This window comes from Crinia signifera, unplaced genomic scaffold, assembly GCF_055691185.1.
Source record: "Crinia signifera unplaced genomic scaffold, ASM5569118v1 HAP2_SCAFFOLD_826, whole genome shotgun sequence".
Classification (NCBI taxonomy): domain Eukaryota; kingdom Metazoa; phylum Chordata; class Amphibia; order Anura; family Myobatrachidae; genus Crinia; species Crinia signifera.
In genome coordinates, this window is record NW_028142737.1 from 7,819 (window position 1) to 31,399 (window position 23,581).

Consider the following 23,581-nt stretch of genomic DNA (forward strand, 5'->3'; position numbering starts at 1 on the left):
TTTTAATTGATTGTGAGAAAGGAAGTCCCTACCTCCAAGCTTGTAGGTCATTTCCATATTTCTGGATCTCACGCTCTGGGCTACATACAGCTTTTCTTGTGTTGACCTTTGAAGGAAGTGTCTTTGGATACCCGATCTTGGATTTTTATCCTTGGCTTTATTCTTCGTTTCTACCCATTCTGATTTTAATTGACTATACGTGTAAAAGGAAAATTGTCCAATATTGCCATTATTCTCTGGATTTCTGGCCCGTATTAGGCCATGCCATGCCCCTGATGAAGTCGTGTAGACGAAACGCGTTGGGTTTCCAATAAAGAATTGTTTTTTATATTCGAGGTCTTCGGTTTCATTTCTGAAGTTTAAGAATACTCCGTCTGAATAAAAGTGACTCCAGGATCACATCCAATTGGGACTCTTAGTTTTGTGGCTAAGTGGTATCACTTGAGCGCACTCTGGACACCCCCTTTTCCGTGTATTCTACCTTTGTCTCTCACTAACAGGAGAGTCGCTCCAGAGGTGCAGCTGGTTGAAAGACCATATCTAGCGCAATTCCTGACCATTTTGTGTGTTTTATATATGGTGGGATGCCCTCTGATTTCTACTTAATGGGATGAGGTCCTCTCTATGGCTGTCAGTGTGATCAATTTCACATACCCTAAATATCTGATATATATTTTGCTGTGCAAGCCAATGAGTGGAATCTCTAAGCCCAAGGATAAGCTATGTCTCCATATATTTATCAATACCAAAACTCTTCATTGCTACATTCTTCTCCTTCAATGTCAGCTTTAATAAATCAAATTTGGTCCTCAGCATCAATGGAATATATTACTGGTCTTCAGTTTAGAATTGAACTTGATATACAGTGTCTGGGGCTCATGGTATTCTTATTTCCATAGACAACTCCCTGGTGTAATATACCCTGTCTGAGCAGCTCCCCGCGCACCCTGGCACAAATGAAGCATGTGTTGGTGCAGGGCCAGCAACAGAAATCTTGGGGCTCTGTACAATGCTATTTATGGGGCCCTCCACCTAATCCCAAATCCAAACAACCCTCTTCTGCATGAGCCTCATTTAACCTTTTGCTGATCAAGATCCTGCTTTCAGGTGCAGACTTCTCTCATTCTCAGTCCTGCTGGCTCCTGCTTCCCGCTGTCTCCTGGCTGCTGCTGGCATGTCACTTTCACAAAAGAACACTGAGCACTATAAACAGGCAGGGCAGGTCATTCGCAGGAGCAAGAGACTGAGGCCACAGCGCCAGCGGTGGGTACGGCTGTGCGCCTGTGGCCCCAGGCCATGTGCACACACAGAGTAGGCAGCTCTGAGCACCAAGCACCAGGGCACACACAGAAGATGGCATTGGCACACAGTGAGTCAATCAGACTCTGCCACACACAGATGGTGCACAGTAGACGGCCAGTCCGCTAGGATCACTGACAGGCCAGCGAGTACAGGCGGTGGCCGTGCTGGGGCATGGAAGCTCTGGGGCCCTTCAGATTGCTGGGGACAGTCACACTTGTCCCCCTTGACCTCCTCCCCCCTGTCGCCAGCCTTGCATTGGTCTGAGAAGCTCGCAGGCCCCATTCACCACAATGGATGAGTGAGCATGTGAGATGCTTGCGCGTCCCTTTCCTGGTGAGCAGCACGCCAAGATGGGTCATCTTGGTGTGCCGGCAATACAGATGAGCACGGCACCATATGTGTGTATTATCTTTAATGGAGACAAAGCTTTAAAGATACTGTAAACCGTGTTTCACTAAAACTTTATGGAAAAACACAACTGAATATATATTTTAGAGGAAATAACGAAAAAAGGAATCCATTATTTTTCATTTATGTTTTATGGAAATGATTTGTTTTGATTTGTGGTAAAACCATTTAGGAAGGTACTTGATACAGTATTGGAGTTTTATTGTTTCAAACTACCTTATTCTTCAATTTTATCAGAGCTAATTTCATTTCTTTGTTTTTGAGACTGTAAATAACTGGGTTTAGGAGAGGAACCAATATGGCATACAGAAGAGCAATAAACTTGTCTTGTTTTGGGGTATAGCTTGTGGTGGGCCTCATGTACAAACAGATTATTGTCCCATAAAATATAACAACACAGGTTAGGTGGGAGGAACAGGTAGAAAATGCTTTACGTCGACCTTCTGAAGATTTTATCTTGATTATGGTGGAGATAATAAAGATGTATGACACCAACGTAAGTATAAATGCTGATGACAATATTACCGTCCCTTCAATGTAGGTAATCATTTCTACCAGATATGTGTCACTGCAGGAGATCTTTAGCAGTGGGATAACATCACAGAAGAAATGGTCAATGACGTGGGAGGCACAAAAGGACAGTCTAGATATAAGGACTGCATGCCCACTAGTGTCTATAAACCCAGCAGTCCATGCAACCACTGCTATTACAACAGATAGTTTCATACTCATAAGTACAATATAATGCAGAGGGTGACAGATGGCCACATACCGGTCGTATGCCATACCTGCAAGTATGAGGACCTCAGTGCAAGCCATGGCTAAAAATAAATACATCTGATATATACATCCCCAAAACGAGATTGTGTTATTTTTTGTGATGAGCATATGTAGTAGTTTGGGCAGAATGCTTGATGTATAAATAATGTCAGTGATGGAAAGATTCATCAAGAACATGTACATAGGTGTATGCAGATGAGAACTTAACGAGATTGCAATGAAGATGCTGGTATTTCCTAGGAGGATGATGAGGTAGATGAGCAGAAATGTTACAAAAGCTGGTAACTGAAGCTCTTGGATGTCAGATAAACCTTTAATTGAGAAGTCAGTCAGATAAGAGTGAAGTGTCGAGCCATTCTCATATACGAACATATCTAGGTTGCGAAGAAGGGATAGTACAGTACATACAGTATGAAAATAATGATACTTGCAATATTTTGTAATATGTTTGCCTTATTCTTACAACTGAATAATACATTTGACTATACATTTATTGAATTAACTTGGCTTGAATGTATGACTTTCTACATAGCGCTCATTATTTTATTAGAACATTTGTACTCATTATTATAAAATCAACTCCACGCCGATGTGGAAAGTGGGGGTATGAACAAGTCCGGAGGATGCGTAGCGCGTCCGCTCGCCACGCTTCGTGCTGCCGTGGATTGTTGGGGTTTGAAAAGGAGGCATTTGTCAGTATGTAACATGGAGCACTGACAAATTCCTCCTTTATTGCGCATAAGACACACTTGCAGACACGGGCAGGGTTGCTGTAACCTGCCGCAATACTTACTGAGACGCAGGAGCATCTGAGACGCACCTGTGTCTCAGACAGCTGGAGTGCATATCCGCTGGTGTCCGCCAGGGCAGGGGATCTGGCGGTTACCGGCGCTGTGTGAGAGGCGCTCACTAGACTTGTCATGTACGACAGGGACAGAGCCATGGACGCCAGGGACAGAGCTATGGACGCCGGGGACAGAGCCGGGCTGCCGCGGAGTCCCCACGCTAACTACGCTAGGCAGCCGTTGGGCTGCCACAGAGTCACTACGCTTACAAGCTTAGGCTACGCTGAAAACTTAGCGTAGCCGGGCGCTGTGCTATTACACAAGTACCGAACATTTCAGTTACATCACCACCTTCAAGATGGATGCCGGGGCCCGATTAACAATGGGGTGGTTGCACAACCAAGAGCGGGGTTTAAGAGGGTAGTCAGCCCTCTAAATCATTTACAATGGGTGTAGGAGGGGTAATGTGCCCCCTTGACTGCTGCCTGACGAGGATCTCCTGGGTGTTCCAAACCCAACACAAATTACTTCAAGAGATGGAGAGTCTCATCCGGAGCTGTCTCTAAAATATAACAGTGACCTTTTTTAAAAATAATTTTTAATTATTGGAGGGTGGTGAAGAACTCATCCATCAATGTTCACCCAGCTCTCTTCAAAAAGTAATCACACTGACCTTTAAGGAAGGCCCTATGTTCATATCAAAGGTTTCTTTGGTGGAAAAATGCCACCTCCAATCTGAATCCGGATGGTATTTTTACCTGTACAGTATTGGCAGACAGGTAAAACCTGGTTAGTTCCGAGAACATTATTAAACCTTAAAACATCATAATTCTACCTAATACAGAAAATGAGTAAAAGCATCTCTATCTTCCCTAAATTCCACAAGTAATGCAATAGATATTAAATATACCACAAATGACAAATACCCAATATATCCAAATTCTTATCATAAGAGTCTGTTTCCACTTTTTCATAACATCCAATAACCCCAGCTGTATGTAGTTACTGTTTATCCCGGCCAATGACCCGGAAGTGTGTCACCACACTTTTGCACCACTTGGAGACATCCTCAAGAAAACAGTCCTGGCCGCCGGTCCGCCGGACCGGAAGTGCATCATTAAAACTTCCACCCCACTCAGAGGCCTCAGCGGGGATATATTACCGGCCACCGGTCCACCGGACCGGAAGTGCGCCATTCATACTTCCGCCGGATTCAGATCTTCAATCCTGGTGGAACGCATCCCACATGCTGGGACACATTTCCGGGTCTGTGATCCATATCCTCAGGCACCCACTCTGTTGTTTGATTAGTAACATACTTCCAACCAGAAGTATGTTACTAATCTTGGACCACCTTCCTCACATGTGTTCTTGTAGAATAAACAATTGCCAGAGGATATTGAAATCGGCCATTTTATAGGAAAGGCAATAATACCGGCGCTGACTGAAAAGAGATCGACAGTTTCTTAAATAAACCATTCATTAACTTACAAATACAAACTTCAATATTAGCAGTGGCGTGCTGTGCCAGGGCTCAATGTGCCCCCAGGCCGCTATATCGATTAGTGCCGTTAGCCGCACTGGTTGTCCATTTTATTATCCTGCTGCAGCTGCGTGCGCACGCTGAGTCTCTGACTGTTGGCGGCTGAGGCAGCCATCGATAAAGTGGCCTGGTCTGGGGGCTGGGTGTCATCTGTTCCCCACAGCCTTCCCTTCCCAGGCCAGCACAATATTAGTGTTCCAGCTAGGGCCTCCTGACTGCCGGAGGGAGGCAGGCAGGCAGACAGACAATAATGCTGCTCCCATCCTGCTCAGCATTAAGAGATATGGAGTAGCAGTTGCCAACAGAAAATGTGTCTGCCTCCATAGTAGGCTACAAAAAGATGGCCACAGTAAACACCAATGGGGAGCCAGGTTTCCTTTTCATTGAACGCAAGGGTGGAAATAATGCAGAGAGTTTATTGGGGGCTTGCTGTCATAGGAAGAGGAGCAGCATGAAGAGAGACACATGGACTGGAAGAGACGGTCAGCAGTGTCTCCTTCTGTATGTATATATATATATATATATATATATATATAGATAGATAGATAGATAGATAGATAGATAGATAGATAGATAGATAGATAGATAGATATAGTGACAGGGCTCACAGCTATTTTCTGAGCACTCTGTCACTTTAATTTAAAAAAGAAACCTACAATTTCAACTAATTGAAATCGGTGAGTGCCCTGTTTTCTATGGATTTCTATATATAATATTTTTGTTGTGTATACGAATGAGTGTGCCATTAACTCTGCGGGAGGAGGGGGAATGTGTGGTTATTTACAATGTGTGTGGACTTATTAAATTGGCCACAATAGGTACCTAGACCTTCAATTTTGTATAGCCATGGGTTTGTGTGTTTCCAAATACCTGGGGTATCCAATAAGGAAAAAAAATGGTTGCATTATTTGTTGCAGGCAAAATCCTGCAGATGTGATTTTTTTTTTATTAGCCTGCAGATGGTTGCCTATGCTGTGTGCAGATGCAAGGGATAGTATAGTGTATGTGGCGAGCAGGTGCAGATTAGCAGTGGTAGTGTAGTGTTTGTGTGGGGAGTGGGTGCAGGGTTAGCAGTATTATAGTGTGTATGAGGGGGTAGTGTGTGCAGGATTAGTGGTAGTATAGTGTGTGTGTGGGAGGAGCAGATGCAGGGTTAACGGTAGTATAGTGTGTTGGGGTGGGGAGAGCATGCAGGGTTAATGATTGCATACTACAGTATGTGTTTGAGGGGGAGCATTTGCAAGGTTAGCGGTAGTATAGTGTATGTGTGTGGGGGAACGATTACAGGGATAGTGGTAGTATAGTGTGTGTGGGGAGCAGGTGCAGGGGAAGTGAGTGCAGGGTTAGTTGTAGTGTGTATGTGTGTGTGGGGGGGGGGGGGGTGTAGGGTTCTATGACTTGTACACATGGAGCGATGTAGGGGCATTTTCTATACGATCTAGTGAGTTCGCTAAGAAAATGCCCTATGGGATGCAGTGGCGTAGCTACAAATTTTGCTCCCCCCTGCCAAAATAGTTTCTGGTGCCCCCCCCCCCAATCCCCTTATACATTATGCCACACACCATAATGCATATTACACCACACAATGTTACGCCACTTACACTATATGCCACTTACACATTACATCACACACTGTAATGCCCCTTACGCATTACGCCACACATCGGACAGCTGACCCCTTCACACCCAACACTACATCACTGACCATATTGTAGGTAAAACACACATATTGGTACAGATTGAAAAATAATAACGCACATACGCCACCAGAAAAAGCACATAGGCCCCAACTGGAAAATAATAAAACACATCAGCACTGATAGAAAATAATACGTAATAGGCCACCAATGGAAAATAATGAAAACATTGGCACTGATAGTAAAATCTAAATCCCTGAGCAACGGCGATGTGTGGCCCCATGCATCGCTATTGCCTGACCAGATAGATACATTGTGCAGTATAATCTAGTTACATTGCCAGGGTTCTCAACAGAGAACACTGGTCAGCCCAGATCGCTCCTGAAAGGGGAAGTCCCAGCCAGCGAGCTAGCGATATACAGTAATGGGCACAGCCGCCGTACTGGTGAAAAGGGGAACTGAGAAAAAAACAGTGCTTTTAGTGCCCAAGTGGGTAACAGGGACAGGGAGCCGGTGTCCGGGGCCCTGCTTTATAGGGGAGCGTGTTCACTCCAATTACTGGGTGCGTTCCACAGTGTGTAACGCATGACGTCACAGCCGCGGTGTATTGCGGCTCAAAGTGCCGATGTTTGGCACTATTCCGGCGGTCAGCGCAGTCATAGATGCTGCTGCTGGCGTATAGCCAATATATGCAGGCTTGTAATAGAATGTGGAGATCAACGGGTGCCAGTGATCTGTCCAGTCCCGTGTAGCAGACCAATAGGGGCTGCTGATGGTGACTGCCGGTCACGTGGCTTTTGTTATGATAGTACACGCTGTCAGTGTCATTGCAGCAGTGATAAATTGTGACTGGCTGCCAGCAGGGATGGAAGGATGGGGGGTGGGGGAGGGGGGGGGTGGGTACAAGTAACAATGGAGGCAATGGGGTATATACACATACAATAAATGGTGCATATGCATGAGGATATAATAATCATGGGTCTTTGACGACCAGAATGGTAGGGCAGTATAGGATGATGCTCCTGCATGGGGTGGGGGTGCCCGTGGAGTAAATAATCACTTATAGTCAAGGTGTTTCTCCATGTATCCCACTCAGTAAAGGGCAGATCTCAAGCCGTACCATGGCTCACATGGGATATGTGACGCTAGGGGTTGGCCATGTATATATACATAATTTGAAAAAGGCACGCATGGGCAAAGTTAGAGGTGGGTGGAAACCACCAAATATCAGATCACAAAAGCAAAAAAAAAATATATATATATATATATATATATATATATATATATATATATATATATATACAGACACTGTGTATATATATATATATATATATATATATATATATATATACATATATATATATATATATATATATATATATATATATATATATATATATATAAAAACACACATACATATGTTAAAATAAAAAAGTACAGTTTTTGTAAATTAATAAATAATAATAAAATAAAGTAAGAAGACTGCCTACCTGTGTCCACTCAGGCTGAGGGCAAGCAGCAGCAGGTGTATATGCCCTGAGTGTATGCATACACAGGTTGCAGTCCCTGGAAGCCCGCTATCATAATTAGGGGGAGAGGAGGAGCTGGCCAGCCGGGATCCTGAGTGCAGGAAGTGGGGGGAAGAGAGACTGATGCTCACTGGTCCTGGATGGTGGGCGACTAGGCATACAGCACATATAGGAAGAGAGCACTGGTGGCGCCATTGTTAACGGGGAGCCGCTCTTCAATCTGTCTCCTGCGCTGTCAGTGTGACAGGCGCAGCGCAGCAAGTATTAGCAGCTGACAGTAGCAGGGTCGGCAGAGCAGGGAGCACTCAGCCGGCAGCTTTCAATCTCTGCAGCAGGGACCCGGCAGTTCAGCGCCGCTCTGCCTCCCTGGTGCAGCCGCGCGCAGAGCCAGAAGTGAGGCAGGGATTTGGTTGTCTGACATGACTGACCGCCTGCCTCCCGTGCTCAGCCAACGCAGGGGTAGCGGCACTGCGGCAGCATGTCAATCACAGTCAGACTGTCAATACACCGGGCGGGTGCCGGTGTCCGGCGCCCACACAGTCCCCGCTGCTGCTTGCTCCCCCAAGCGGCAGCGGGGGCTGCCTTACACAAGTTACGCCACTGATGGGATGGTACCTGTTCTGTGTCCGGTCCATGGACAGAGTTGGAGGTGAGTATTTTAGTACTAATTAAGTGAACTGGAAACTTCCAATTGCCTAACCATTTATTAAGGGGTGTCTAGAGGGTTGCAGAGCAAGTGCTGACAATGTTTTCTTACAATTTTAGGTTGAAACTGGAAAAAAAAAATCACCAAAAACTTGAATATTAAAGATTTTGGTAAACTTGCACCTATACATTTATATATTTATATACAAATGTACTTTGTATATATTTTTACACAAGGGAAAAAAATCTAAGGGATATCCTAGTTAAAGCGGATGTCACAGATATTAGGGAAGCACAAAGTACGTTAGCTCCCCGTAAGGTAGGCTGCTTTAAGTGTCCAAACTGTGTGACGTGCAGTTACATGCTGGGAGGGAATGCTTTTAAGCACCCCACAACTGGCGTGATATCTCAATTAGGCATTATCTCTCTTGCAATTTTAAGTTTGTTGTTTACCTCATCTCATGTCCCTACAGCAAATAGGAAAACGGAAACCACCTTCAAGGAAAGAAAAGCGAACCACAAGAGTGCTCTTAAAAAAGGTCATATGAATGGTCATAGTGACCAGCCTGTGGCTCGCCATTTCCTTGAGGCACGTCACTCCTTAACCACACTGAGGTACCGGATTATTGATCAGGTACCTGACAGTGTCAGGGGTGGAGATAGGGCTAGAAAGCTGTTGCAGTTAGAATCCAAATGGATTTTTCGTTAAAAAAACTCTCTCACCCTTAGGACTCAATGAAAATTTGGGTTTGAATTATTTTCTACAATAACCAAGAAAGGTTTTTTCATATGATTACTCTATGCTTCTAATGGATGTTTCTTATTTTAATATGATGTTTAGGTACTGTTAAAAAAATGCTACAGTATTTCACATCTAAGAAGAAATTTGATGGTGTTTTCTGCATTTGACCACAAGAGGTCACTGGACTCAGGAATTTCTTTGTTTTCAGATCAGTATGGATTCAATCAGCATGAGTACGTTGATTCCAAATGTGTGTTTTCAGTGTACAGATAGAGCGTCTGCCATCCTTGGCCGGCACTCGCCAGATCCCTTACGCACGTACGTCCCAGTATAACGGCGGCTGGGCAGCGTCTCCCTGTCCGTCTCCGCTTCAGGGAGATGCTGCCCAGTTCGGGGGGGGGGGAGCGGTGAGGGGGACCAGCGGGGGAGGCAGCGGGGACCAGCAGCAGGCTCCATTTGCCAAGGGCGCGTGAGCATCTCGTGCGCAAGCGCCCCTGGCGGTAGCCGGCCGCTGGCGGGGCCAGAATCGCCAGCTCCTGCAAAGTTAAGGCCGGCTCCATCTGTATACAATGTATATTTTATGTATCAAATAGTTTATCTTTATGCACATTATTATCACTGCTACAGTATATATTGTATATTATGTATGGCTGTATTTATGTTTGTTTTGTGATGTAGTAATGATATTACTATGCTACTATATATTATGACTACTGCTCTGATTACTGATCTCTCCCATCAAGGTGCCAGTGAACTTTGCTCCGACATTGACATTGACATATCATTTGAACATTTCTTTCACCGCTTGCTGGGAGTGCCGCCGTGTGTATGTTTGTAAGCTACTCCCCTAACATTAGAGATTCATGCCCATTTTTGCATTCCCTTTCCCTGTGACAACCCTGGCCACTTGCTTATGCCTGTCCCCCAGGCTGCAAGTTGCCAGCCAGCCCCTGAATATTACACACATTAATCAATTGGGTATCACATTAAAAGAAACACAAATTTAATGTATAATATGTATAATAACAATTAAAATATGCACAGAATAAAATGGTACGGACAGAGGATTGATTAATTGTTACCACTTGTTCCTATTGAGGATCCCTTTAGATTGGTATAACTTGGTCTCCCCAAAAAAACGTTATGATCAATTGGGATGTCACATGTCATATGATGCACTTCCTATCTATAAGGTATTTAAACCCAGACCAGCTTGAGAGTGACAGACCTTTGAAAAAGTTGTTAGACAACAATGAAACGCATCAGGTTTTGCTTGCTACTGGACATTGGACCATTTCTACCAACATTCCACTTGAACCAGATCCCTACTAACATCTTCTTGGACCCCCCAAAAAATGTTTGCGGTTCTGATGAAGCGAGTTGTGAAACACGTGTGAATCTGAGCACTGATACTTTGTCTCTAAAAAATGTCATTGAACAAATATAATACAAATGTTGCATAAGATGTGTTAAAGAGAGAATGACTGCATAGAGGGAGTCAAGTGTAATAGTCAGGAGCAGGAGTGAGGTGATAGATAGAATCTCTACCAAATAACCACATAGACTCCTAAGACCTACTGTATTAACACTTTATAAGCCCGGTCACTGGCAATTGACAGGACAATAATCATACAGATATCTAGAAAAATCATGTCACTATCCACAAACGACCACTAGATGGCAGTGGAATAAAGATATAAATTAAATGTGAGCAATTTACAGAGAGAATATCCTCAGATTAAATTAAAATTACAAATACATGTAGCCTATCTACTCAATAAATAAAGCCCAAAAAAAGGCCAGGTTGAAGGAAAGGAGGAAATAACCCCGTGAGGAGTTACTCCAAAATATAGTGTGTGTATATTAACACCTTACTTATACCACCCAACCCCACTCAACCACACTCCTGTAAATATATGAGACCCCCTAGAGGTACATACTAAGGGGAAACAAGAGCAAACCACTATATAGAAGGCTATACGCAGCAGCTAGGAAGAGAAATTATATAAAATAGCTACGTAAAAAAACTTATACTGGGCTAAGTCATATTGATTAAAAAGAAAGCATTATTCCTTCACTTTCCTTCACGCTGCTGACATTTTATAGCCAGGGCACTGGCATTCACAGGGTAATCAAACCCGGGTATTTCTCACAAACGACCAATAAGACGTAAGTGGGAGGATAATAAAAACGTTCCTACACTAAACGATAAATCTTGACTCCAAATATATAAAGCCAATTAAGGCTAAGATCTCTCTCGCACAAAACACAGCAGCAAATATAGAGTCAAGGTAATCAAGTCCAGCGACCACATTTTTAATCTTTAAACACACTTTCTTGCCTTTACGGTGCACAAGCACCCCACCTTACATTTGTGTGTAAATGTATGTCGTAAGTTTTTAACCTCTACTCAAATTCACAATGAGCGGAGCGGACCATGACCTGTGATTCCACACAACGGATTGGGAACACAGACATCAAGGCCCCCTCTATAAATAAACCAATAAAGGTTAAGTTTTAAATAAAACAGAAATCAAACTCTTTGGTGTGCATCCACCGAGCAAACTCTTTTCTTTCTTCATACTACCATTGTACCCATTTGCCCAGATAGCACCCCCGCCTAACTACTCAGATAATAGGTGGTTCCTCCTCCTAGAGAAACCACCCCCCCCCCCAAAAAAAAATTGCAAATACACAAGAGAGGGTAACGACAACTGTGTGCGGATCTCAATTTTCCCTTCCCCCATTCCCTGTACACAAATACCAGGTGGCATATAATCCAGGCCATTCTTGATTCTCTTATTGGTAGGATGAACAATTAATGCATGGAGCAGTTTATGAAGATACAGTACATATAGAGATACATACAGTTATAGAGACATACTGTATGAAGGGGAGAACAAAGTGATAGGCACTGCACAGATACACAAGCACAACAGCAGGGAGGCAAATACACAGATGGACCGACTGAACTGTAGATAAAAAATGACAAGTACACAAAGAGGGGAAAAGATCAAGAGAAATAGCCCAGTGCAAAGGTGGGGACAATGATACAGAAGAAGGGTAGAATAGCAGATGAAGACAGTAGGGCAGATTGGAAGACATACTGTATATAGAAGAAAATATGGTGGAGCAGATACGACAAGGGCTGAGGCTGAAAGAGATAGGGATAGGCAGAGAAACTGGTGCAGATTAAAAAGTAGCACAGGCCATAGCGGATGAGCTAGCTCAGAAGAAGGGAAGAGAGGCTGGCACACACAGTGTATTGGAAGAAAGGCTGGTGCAGACATGATGGGTAGAAAGACTGAGGCAGAAAAAGGCAATAGAGGCCTGGCAAAGACAGATAATGGCAGAAAAGCTGTTGCAGACAAGATGGGTATAAAGGTTTGCGCATACAGTAGGAAGGGAAGACAGGCTGGTGCAAACAGCATATGCAGACAGAGAGGCTGCACAGCAGAAGGTAAAAGTAGCCCGGCAAAGGCAGAGGGTGGGCAGAAATGGTGGTGCAAAGGATGGGAAGAGAGGAAGGTGCATTGAGAGGATGGCCAGAAAGCCTGCCAAAGAACAAAGGAAATTAGGTTTGTACAAAGAGGATGGCCAGAAAGAGTGGAATGTATGAAGATTAGCTGAGGCTGGCATAGACATAGGAAGGGAAGAGAGGCTGGCATAGAGAGATAAAAAGAAATAAGCTGGTATAGGTGAAAAAGGCAGAGAGGCTGGGGGACAAGCTAATATAGGATCAGGGTTAATCCTTCCTGCATGGTTCACAAAGAGCACTGGGAGTTGCAGATGTTCTGACCAAATGTGGTGCATAAAACTTGATGAGTGGTGATGGCTAGGCCACATTGATTGGAAAGTATTGGAGATGAGAGGAGAGCATGAGTGGGGCATACACTGTGTGATCAGACACTATTACCAGTGACTGGGTGACAGTGTATAGACAAAGATTTTGCCCGGCCTACCACATGCAGATCAGCCAGGAAGCTCCTTCTATCTGTCTTCCTGCCATCAGCAATGCAATTCAGCATCTAGCCCAAGAGCTGAAAATTATACCGGCCTCGGGCAGAGGCTTATTAAGGCTCATGGGGGTCAAGGCACTTACACAAGGGGCCCCTATTGCTTAAAATAAAGTGTATACATATATATAAGTATACACACACACACGCAATTTACAGTATTCAACACCGGCATGGGAATACCAAAATCAGTGGAGATGCCGAACCCGGAAGCTGCCATCATCTTAAGTGTGCCAAGATATTGTAGCATTCGGCTTGGGGGTGGGGGGTATGTTAAAGAACTAGAGGGGACGTAGGGTTATTGCAGGGTTAAGATTAGACTGCATTGGAGGTTAGTCATGGTTTAGGTTGTGGGGGTGGGTTAGGCACTAACAGGGAGGGTTCAAGATAGGCTTTTGGTAAGGAGGGTTAGGAAAAACTATACCATTAAAATCTAAATGTAAAGTGCCTGGAGAGCAGTTACCTGGAGGTATCTGGGAGTAGGACGCATGATCTTCGAGCATGGCAGCAGCTCTGCAGGGGCTCTCACATTTTATAGCCGCTGAGTGGTGGTGATGGTGGTGGTGGAGGGGGGGGGGGTGGTAGTCAAGAGGGTAGATAGTGGTAGATAGTGAGGTGGTGGCAGATGCAGCATGCTAAAGCTCCTCCTACAGTTAGCCGTCCCAGACTCCCGGAGACTTCAGCTACCACTACTTGTAAACCCCTTGTGTTCTGCATGTGCGCATGGAGGTAACATAACTCCTGTGCTGCGGCCACCCCCTTAAACCAGATCTGCCCATGGAACAGACCACACGCTAAGCCCACACCTGCCCGCTTGTGCTTTTCCTGCTTCTTGCTGTGTAATGAGCTGCTTGATCGGAGCTGAGCTCTGATCACAGTAAACAGAAAGATCCCCAAACCTCCACCGGAGGCCAGCCCTTAGGCTAGGCATGGAATGCCCTTAGACATTCCAAATGCCCTAGGCAATTGCTTAACTTTCCTATGTCTAGCACTGGCTCTGAGGAAGGAGGACCTACTTATGGCTCTCAGTGCCTATGCAATGGATGGAAAAATTAAGCCCATTTTATATACAGTATGATTATGTTTGTGTCTGTATGCATGTCTGGTCATACTCAGTTTTGTGGCAGTGGAGGGTGGAAATTGCTAAAGATGTTGGGAAGGGCACAAAAATGGAAATCCAGGCCTGGAGGTGAATCTTTGGAACGTATTTTAGTGTCAGTGTAACATAAATAGATAGGGTATGTGGTCAATGATTCAAATACAAAAACAATAAAAACCCATAGAAGATTTAAAGGGAAATCCAATTACCTATAAACACTGAACACAGGAAGTTTGCTCTTGAGGGCTATGAAATTTTCCCCATAAAGCAGGTATTATAGCGATATAGCAATCAAAGATATAATCTTTGATAAGCAGCCATTGGAGTCTTTCTTTTTAGCTGATGACAAATGGGTACAGGAACTTAACCAGGGTTCCGTATGGTGCTGCCCAATAATGAGTAATTTACCACACCGTTGGGCTGTAATTGGATAGCCCGATAGTATTAGCAGTTTAAACTTCTTTTAAAGTGTGGTAAAATAGTGGAATAGAATATCCCCCTTAGCATTTATCTGTTTTAACTTTTTATAATACCTATGTTCAGAATACAAACACTATCCCAACTTTTAGGATAGGGTAAGGGATTCAGAATGCACCCTATCCCCCTCCCTTACCACCTAATCCTCCCTTGTAGCAATCTAGCCCTAACCCTCTTTGCTAGTGCTTTACCCTACCCATGCACCATGCCACCTAAACCTAACACCCTGCCTTGCAGTCTTGTAGGTGCCTAAGCCTAATCCCCTTCCCCACAGCTTTAATTTAACCCTCCACTCCCCACAGTCTAACCATACGTCCCTTTACTGGTACCTAAACCTCCCTTCCACAGGCAGCAACTATCAAAACCCTCATACTAAACAATCTGCATTCAGGCTGTCGGTATTCCAGCATTGGGATCATTCAGAGTTCCAGCACCGGTGTTGTGAGGGCAGTGAGGATGCTGGTAATGCTATACTGAACGCTGGCATCCCTTGTGTACCTCATATCATGAATTCTACATGAGATTTATCTACATTTTCAAAATTGGCTTTTAATATATTCTGAAAGTTTCTCAGTGATTTATAGTACATGTTCGAGTTTAAGCTTAAATACGCTTCTAACATACCAAAATAACGCATGTTAAGTCTGAAAAATAGGATAGTGCTCTCCCCAATGTAAATAATGTGGTCAGACAATAATGGGAATTTCTGTGACAAACAAAAGATTTAGAGATGTTATTCAGAATAAAGTAGTATTGGTCCTTGTATCATACATGTTTTACAAAAAAACTAAACTGATGACATCAGATTTTACCAGTAGTAAATGATCAACAGAACTTAACGTTTTAGATAGATAGAATGTTGTATAGAAACATTCTAAGAGATAACTTATCCAGAAAGATTTTTTTTAAGCAAGTTCCAGAATCTAGAAAGAAAAGTAAAGAAAGATGTTAAACCTCTGCTGCACCTGCTTAGTAATAGTTTGAGCGCATATTAGTACTGTACCATACTGTATGATCGACGGCTGCCGGGTCCGGCCGTGTGTACATGGCATAACCCCGGTTGCCAGTACACAGTAGACAATTTGATTAATGATGAACAAGATGTTGTTATGGCCTTTCCAGCCACATACATAATGGGGTATATTTAATAAGACTGGAGATTTATTTCAGAAGGGATGTTGCTATGGGCAACCAATCAGAATATACTTATTTATGTAAAACATTCTTGAAGACAATAGATAAATACTGATTGGCGTCTCATTGCAACATCTCATCTGAAATAGAACTCTCATTTTAGTAAATAAACTACAATATCATTAGATTGACCATGCAGCATTGTTAATTTATGGATATCGTATGTCATTCGCAGGAGTGCGCAATCTTGACTATTTGTCATTCCAATAAGACAAATCGTCTAAATATTGTTATATTGCGTACCTGTCAATGTCCTGCACACAGCAATGATCTCTGGATATTTCCTTTTACAAGCGGTTGATTAGCATGAGCTATGTTATATCATTTACTTAGGTTTGGGAAGTTAAGCACACTGTTGGAAAATGAAGTCATATAGTAATGTGGTAGTATTTATTTTAGTTGGGTAGAGTAGGGCAAAGATTCTTGGAGAAAATTGCCACCATCACTTGGCACAGTGTTATACTGGGGTATGAAATGCCCACTGGGGGGGGGATGCAGTGTTATGGAACAACTTTTTGTATACTTACCACATTTCATTTGAATAATCTTTTTGATGTTAATAAAAACATTAATGGTCACTTTCAGGGGTGTGGTATGCAGGCCCAACAGTTGGTATTCCAATGGTCAGTATACTGACATCAGAACTCAGACTGCCAGTACTTTAACAGGGGGTGAGTGCACATAACCACATTGTGGGCACGGTGGTTCTATTCTACCTCAATGGGGGTCATGGGAGACAAGCGAGAATAGTCCCTGTCAGTCGGGATCCCAACAGTCAAGTATTTACAGTTGTATACTGGCCTTCGGAATCCAGACTGTCAGGACGTCACCTGACACCCCATGAAAAAATCATTATGAAAGGATCACTTCATTATTACAGTATGTAATATGAAGTGAGGTTTATAAAAATGCAAAACCAAAAAACTGCAAGTCCTACTTTACTAAACAATTACCAATTTTGGTTCAATAATGTAAACAGAGACATAAAGTTATACCCCATACAGTACACAGTAATGCAGGGTTTTTGCATGTGAAAGCACTTCAACCCAAGATTTCTGTGTTTGAATACAAATGACAAGGACTAAGCTAAAGCCAGCAATTTCGACGGTTACATGCTTGTCTGAAAGTGGTATAAGTAGGAAATATAGGTGGGTCCCGACAGTTGGAACCATTTTTTCCCAGCTCATCTGCAACTCGACAGCTGGTATTCAATGTTCCAGCTGCCGAGGGTCTTATAGTGGGCGTGTTTTCGGGAAAATTACCACGGATTGTCGAAAAATGGCCATGAATTAAACAGTCGGATCTGTTTTGTAGGAATTTGCCTTCAATGCAGTCTGAAATGGCAACATTGAATTGGAAAGATAGACAGACAGACAGACAGACATGATACAATGAAAGGTAATTCAAAAATATAAACTTTAGAAAATGTTCTACCTGAATGGTTTGCCCATGTTGCAATTCAGGTGGACATATTTAAAATGTGCAATGAGGTTTAGCTTTGAGAGTGGCATGTCCAAACTCAAAACTAAACTTCACTATAAAAAATTAAGCTGTCCACATGCAAAAGCAGCTAGATTTTAACCTGTTGCAAATTAGAAATAAAAAAAAAAACTGTTTGCAACCCTTACATTGCAATTTTTTTTTCAAGATACAATACAAAATTATTATAATTTTTTTTTCTCCCAACCAGTGACAGCTCTTTTATTAGGCAATGGCCTAGGGGCACCAAAACCTGGAAGGCACCCCTGAGTCTGACTATCACAAATAAAGCATGATTCAGAGAGAGGCATCCTTGTTGAACTTAATGCAAATGGCAGGTGTTAAAGATGTCAACTCTACGCTTTCACAGGAGGTCCTGGAAAGTCGACATTGGTGTGTGGGTGGTGGTGAGAGCAATAAGTTGAAGTTATGCCTAGGGTGTCGAAAAACATTGCACCGACCCTGCTCCCAACTCAGAACTACCCTCAAAACATGCCCACCTGCAGAGTAATGCACATTAAATTATAGGAAGGTGCAGTATGCTTCAAGATCCCTAATAACATTGCATGCCTATTAGCATTCTAGGTTTTATTACCATGTCATTGAAGGAAGGAACATTGCACATGCTAATTAAGTTTTTGCCATTTTCTGCTAACTTACATTCTTCTTAGTGACAGCTTTAACACATTCATCTTGTCCACAATTATAATGTGTATTTTTGCAATCATATTTTATATATAAAGTCAGAATAACATGTATCAAAGCTATTAATGATGATGAAGATGATACAGTATGACGATGCTAACAATGTAACTTTTAAAATAAATAATTCAGAACCAATATATTGCACACGTCATAGACATAAAAATAGTTTTCATTTATTACAGCTAAATGTTCTATTGTATAGCATTATTATATGTAAGTCATGTAAAACTTAACTGTATAAATTGAACATAAAATGAGGACATTAGTTTTTGTTTCATACCTGCAATTTTCCCTGTGCTTAATTTGTGTGGTTTGGATAATCATTAAACGGTTTCTAAAAATAATAATCTACAGTACTTCAAGAGCATGGTGAAGGCTCCCACATTATGTAGGAAATTGCATACAGTATTTATACTGTATGTAGCAGTCACTACTCTGATCTACAAAGCTCCTGGGAATGATACCAATGCTATAAATAAATTAACTCGTTAATGACTAATGACTAGTTAAAAGTTTGTTACATCATTTTTGCCTACTATTGCTCATGCTGATTTGGACTGACTAAAGTCCAAAGTTCATTAACTGTGATGGAAAGTTTGCAACTACTATATTATGGACACTGACTGTAGCAAGGTGCTAAGAAGTATAAAAAAATGTGAAATTTGTGTTCACCCACCAATTACAAAAAAAAAAATCAGATTTGGAATTGCGTTAAGATGATAAATGGGTACTTATGTATTATCTGGGCTCCCATGTTAAATGCACCCCATTTTTCATACCCCTACTATCCAACTACGCATGGAGTTGATTTTATATAGTGTGGCGAGCGCAGCGAGCCACCGTGCCCGAAGCGTGGCGAGCGGACGCGGTTTCATAAAAAAAACGGGAGCCCAGATATTACATAAGTACCGAGAAATGTAATACAGAAAAAAACACTAGTTGAAATGATGCAACTTAAATTGTAAGATTCACAAGACACATCAAAAACAATAAAAAAAAAATGATTCAATTTAATTTTATCCACAATGTAAATAACTGTTAAACAATTTCAATAATATAGACTACATAAAATAATCCATCACACATATGGATTATTATTATTATTGTTATTATTATTATTATTAATGATAATAATAATAATATCCGGTATTTATATGGTACCACAAGGGATCCTCAGGACCCAGTTATAGAGTACATAAATGAATAAGCAAAACAGTGACTTATGGTTGAATACAATAGAGGAAAAGTAAAGGGTACATAAATATAGTTGCATCAGGAGAGGACACTGAACAAAGAATCAGCGTGGCAGACAACTGCAGGATTTCTGTCATCAAAGATAGTTTAAGTGATAGTAAGAATAGCACATGACGGAAAAGGGTCCTGCTAGTGCGGGCTTAAATTCTAAAGGAGAGGGGTAGACTGAGAATTGGCTTGATTTGGTAAAGAAGTGGGTCTTAAAAGCCCGTTTGAAGTTTTGTAGATGTTGCACACAGGGGGCATGCTCGACAAGTCCCGGGGCTGCAGCAGCTCCCGGTCTCAGGCTCCCCCTGCGCCAGCATTCCCTGGGCCGGTTGCTTGGCAGCCAGGGACACAGAGACATCCGGATCCAGGTCTTCCCTTTATAGTAGAAGTTGTCACAGAAGGATCCTGTCTCAATGCGTTTATACCCTTGTGCATATATGTCCAGGAAATTCTCCTCGGCTGAGGCCAACTATGACTTTGGTAATGGGGAGATGCTTGCCATAAAGTGAACTTTTGAGGAATGGAGGCACTGTGTCACGATCCGGGTATTGAAGCAAGCTCTCGGCTAAGTGTCTGCGCAGGCTCAGCTTGCAGTTCAAATCGAGATGCAGCCGGCGTCCTGGGTGCTGTGCGCCTTCTTCTCAGTCATCCTCCCATTCTCTCAGCGCTGCTGAGTCTGCGTCTGCGCCGCGCACCGCTTCCTTCACCAGCAGAGACAGTGTCCAGTGCTCGGCTATCTCCCTGTCCGCCCCCATTGCTCCCGGCCACAAGCATGGCAACTACAAACAGTCTTTCCCTCCATAACCTGACCTGGGGCTGCCATGTTTTCACAGTCACATGTCTTCCTTGTCCAATCCTGTCTGGAGTGATCCCCCTGTCATACCTGCCCGGCCAATCCTGGCCAAGCAGTGGGTATAAGTATGCTGGGAGTGCTCACTCCAATGCTAGTGCTTCAGTTGTCATTTGTCTATGCAAGTGTTACCTGCTGGTGCATGTCTCTCCTCTTCTGCAGTGTGTTATCCAGGTTTACCATCTCCTGTGAATATCCAGGTTTACCACCTCCTGTGAATATCTGGGTTTATCATCTCCTGTGATCCAGTATCCACTGTCCAGACTCACCTCAGCAGATTCAAGCCTAGCTCCAGGATTCCGATCCTAACCGATGTTCCACCATCGATCCTATCCGATGTTCCGCCATCAATCCTATCCGATGTTCCACCATCGATCCTCAAGTCTGATATTCCGGACCCTACAGTTATTGCCTCCAGTCCGATACTCCGGATACCTCATCTCCATACTCCATCCTGCATCCGATGTTTCACCATCGATTCATCATCGCATCAAGGCTGTAAAGTATTGCTTTCCTACAGTGACTGTATTCATTATATTCCATCCTGCATACCTTACTGCCTGTTACCATTACAACCTTCTGTTTAATAAATCTGGTTGTATTTTACCATTGACTGTTTACTGCATCTGAGTGCACTGTCGTGCAAGGTATATGCACAAGGGTCTCCTACAGCCTGCCCGGTTTAAGTATCGGTCCAGACCCTCACCAGAGGTCTTAGTCTCCACGACTCAGACTCCTCGTGTGACACACTGGCTTGAGGAAGCCAGTCATCAAATTTTGTTTTTAATAACCACAAAAATCTTCAGTACATCGAGTCAGTGAAACTGAATGCTCGGCAGGCTTGCTGGGCTCTGTTCTTTACAAGTTTTAATTTCCTTATTTCTTTTAGACTGGGTTCTAAGAATGTGAAGACAGATGCCCTTTCCCAAAGCTTTCTTCCTAGTCAGGAGGTTATTCTGCCTGGTGCTCCTATCCTACCTGCTTCATGTGTACACTCTGGTTTCACTCAGAGCCTGGAAGAACTCCTCCATCAGGCACAGAACTTAGCCCCCAATCAGACTCCTACCAGTCTTTTTTTGTTCCACAGTCTTTAAAAAGCAAGGTTCTGTTGGAGTTTCATGATAGTAGGATTGCAGGGACATCCTGGAGTTGAGACCTTAAAACTCCTCTCTTGCAGCGTTTGGTGGCCTAACATTGTCAAATACACTTGGGAGTTCGTTCTCTCTTGTCCAGATTGTGAAAGACACAAGACACTGCCAATCAGACAACTCATGCCATTAGCCATTCCTACTAGGCCGTGGTCACACATTGCCATGGACTTTGTGGTCATTCTTCCGTTGTCCTCTGTTTTTCAGGTCATTTGGGTCGTTATCGACCATTTCAGTAAAATGCCTCATTTTGTTCCTTTGTCACAGCTACCGTCTGCCAGTTTTGGCTAATCTTTTTTTTCATCATATCTTTAGACTCCACGGTCTTCCTAAGGATATTGTGTTTATTGCGCAAATTTGGAGACTCTTTTGTTCAGCTTTAAAAATTAAGTTTAGTTTGACCTCTGCTTATCATCCCCAGTCAAACGGTCAAACAGAAAGGCTTAATCAGTCTTTGAATCTATACTTACATTGTTTTGTTTCTAAATTACAAAATGACTGGGCGGATATTTTGCCCATTGCTGAATTTGCCTATAACAATGCCAGTGTCTGCCTCCTCTGCGACTTCCTGCTTAAGAGTCATCTGGAAGGAAGTGCATGTGGCCCTCAACAAGGCCACTTTTCACGAAAAGGGGTTTTCTGACTTGTCAAGATGTCCTTGTAATTTCAAGGTGGGCGATTTCAAGGAAGTGCATGTGGCTCTCAATAAGGCCACTTTTCACGAAAAGGTGTTTTCTGACCTGTCAAGATGTCCTTGTAATTTCAAGGTGGGCGATAGAGTCTGGTAGTCAACATGGAACATGAGACTTCGCCAAAGTTTGGTCCAAGGTTATTGGTCCATTTTGCATTGTAAAGAAGGTTAATCCAGTAGCCTTTCAGTTACAAATACCCAGGTCTTTCAAGATTGCTAACACTTTTCATTATTCTCTCCTTAAACCAGTGATATTTTTTGAGTAAATTCCCTCAAAAAGTAGTTCAGGGTAAACCTCCAGTGGACGTCCAGGGCCAATCAGAGTTTTTTGAAGAAAGGATTTTGGATTCCACGATCTACTGGCGTTTGCTCCATTTCCTTGTCCATTGGAGGGGCTATGGGCCAGAGGAGAGGTCGCAGGTCTTAAGAAAATATTTGCATGCCCCAAGACTCAAAGCAGAGTTCTTTCAGTACTTCCCTCACAAGCCTGGTTATAGGGGTCTTTTAACCCCTCCTCAAGGGGGGTACTGTTGCACGCAGGGGGAGTGCACAACAGTTCCCGGGGCTGCAGTGGCTCCCGATCTCATGCTCCCCGGCACTGGGCTAGTTGCTCAGCAACCAAAGATGCTGGTGGATAATGCTGGAGGCACATGCGGCCATCACTTCCCTAGCTCAGCGGTTGCCAGGCAACACATAGGACTCAGGATTGCATGTCTGCCTGCAGCTGGGGTTGATTAGGCTGGAGGGCTGGGCAGGTGTTTCCTGGTTAGGATTGGTCATTCTGGCCTTTTTTTAGGGAGCCTGCCTTGGATTGCCCTGCCGGTGATAACTTCTGTTTAGAGCTATCTGCCTGCCTGGTCTCTGCTCCTGTTTGTTCCTGGTGTCCTGTCTCCTGGAATTCCCATCCAGCCCTGCTGTACTTATTCCGGAGCCGTAAGTTCTCCGTTAGAAGACCTGGCTTACATTTCTTATTTTTGTTACTATGATTTCTGCCATTTTAGTCCTGATCATTTGTTTATTTCCTTTCTGGAGCTAGCAGAGAGGGCTACAGTTCAGTGCTCCACCACAGTGTTTTTCTGTGTTGTTTGTACCATTGTATGGTGTGTTTTTTGGTGTGGTGTTATTATCTTGTGTATGCGACATGGTCAGCGGTTGTTTTGCGACTAGATCGCTGGCGCTTTTAGTTGCATTAGTTATTTACGGCAAGCTACAGTTTAGTTTTAGTTTAATAGTTCTTGTTAGGTTTCCCAGTTTGTTCTCCATTTGTCTCTCTCATAACGATCCCACGTAAGACCTGGTGGCACCAGAG

General features: G+C 43.2%; 1 protein-coding gene across 1 annotated transcript; it reads right to left on the minus strand.

Annotated features, from left to right (window-relative positions):
• Positions 1 to 1,917: 1,917 nt before the first annotated feature.
• On the minus strand, positions 1,918 to 2,862 carry LOC146056575 (olfactory receptor 5AR1-like). The gene has a single exon (XM_083168409.1). It carries the CDS (start codon positions 2,860 to 2,862, stop codon positions 1,918 to 1,920), a length of 945 nt encoding a protein of 314 aa, XP_083024535.1.
• Between the last annotated feature and the right edge of the window lie 20,719 nt (positions 2,863 to 23,581).

Coding starts and splice junctions, on each gene's coding strand:
- LOC146056575 (XM_083168409.1), bottom strand. CDS start 2,862: ATGTTCGTATATGAGAATGGCTCGACACTTCACTCTTATCTGACTGAC.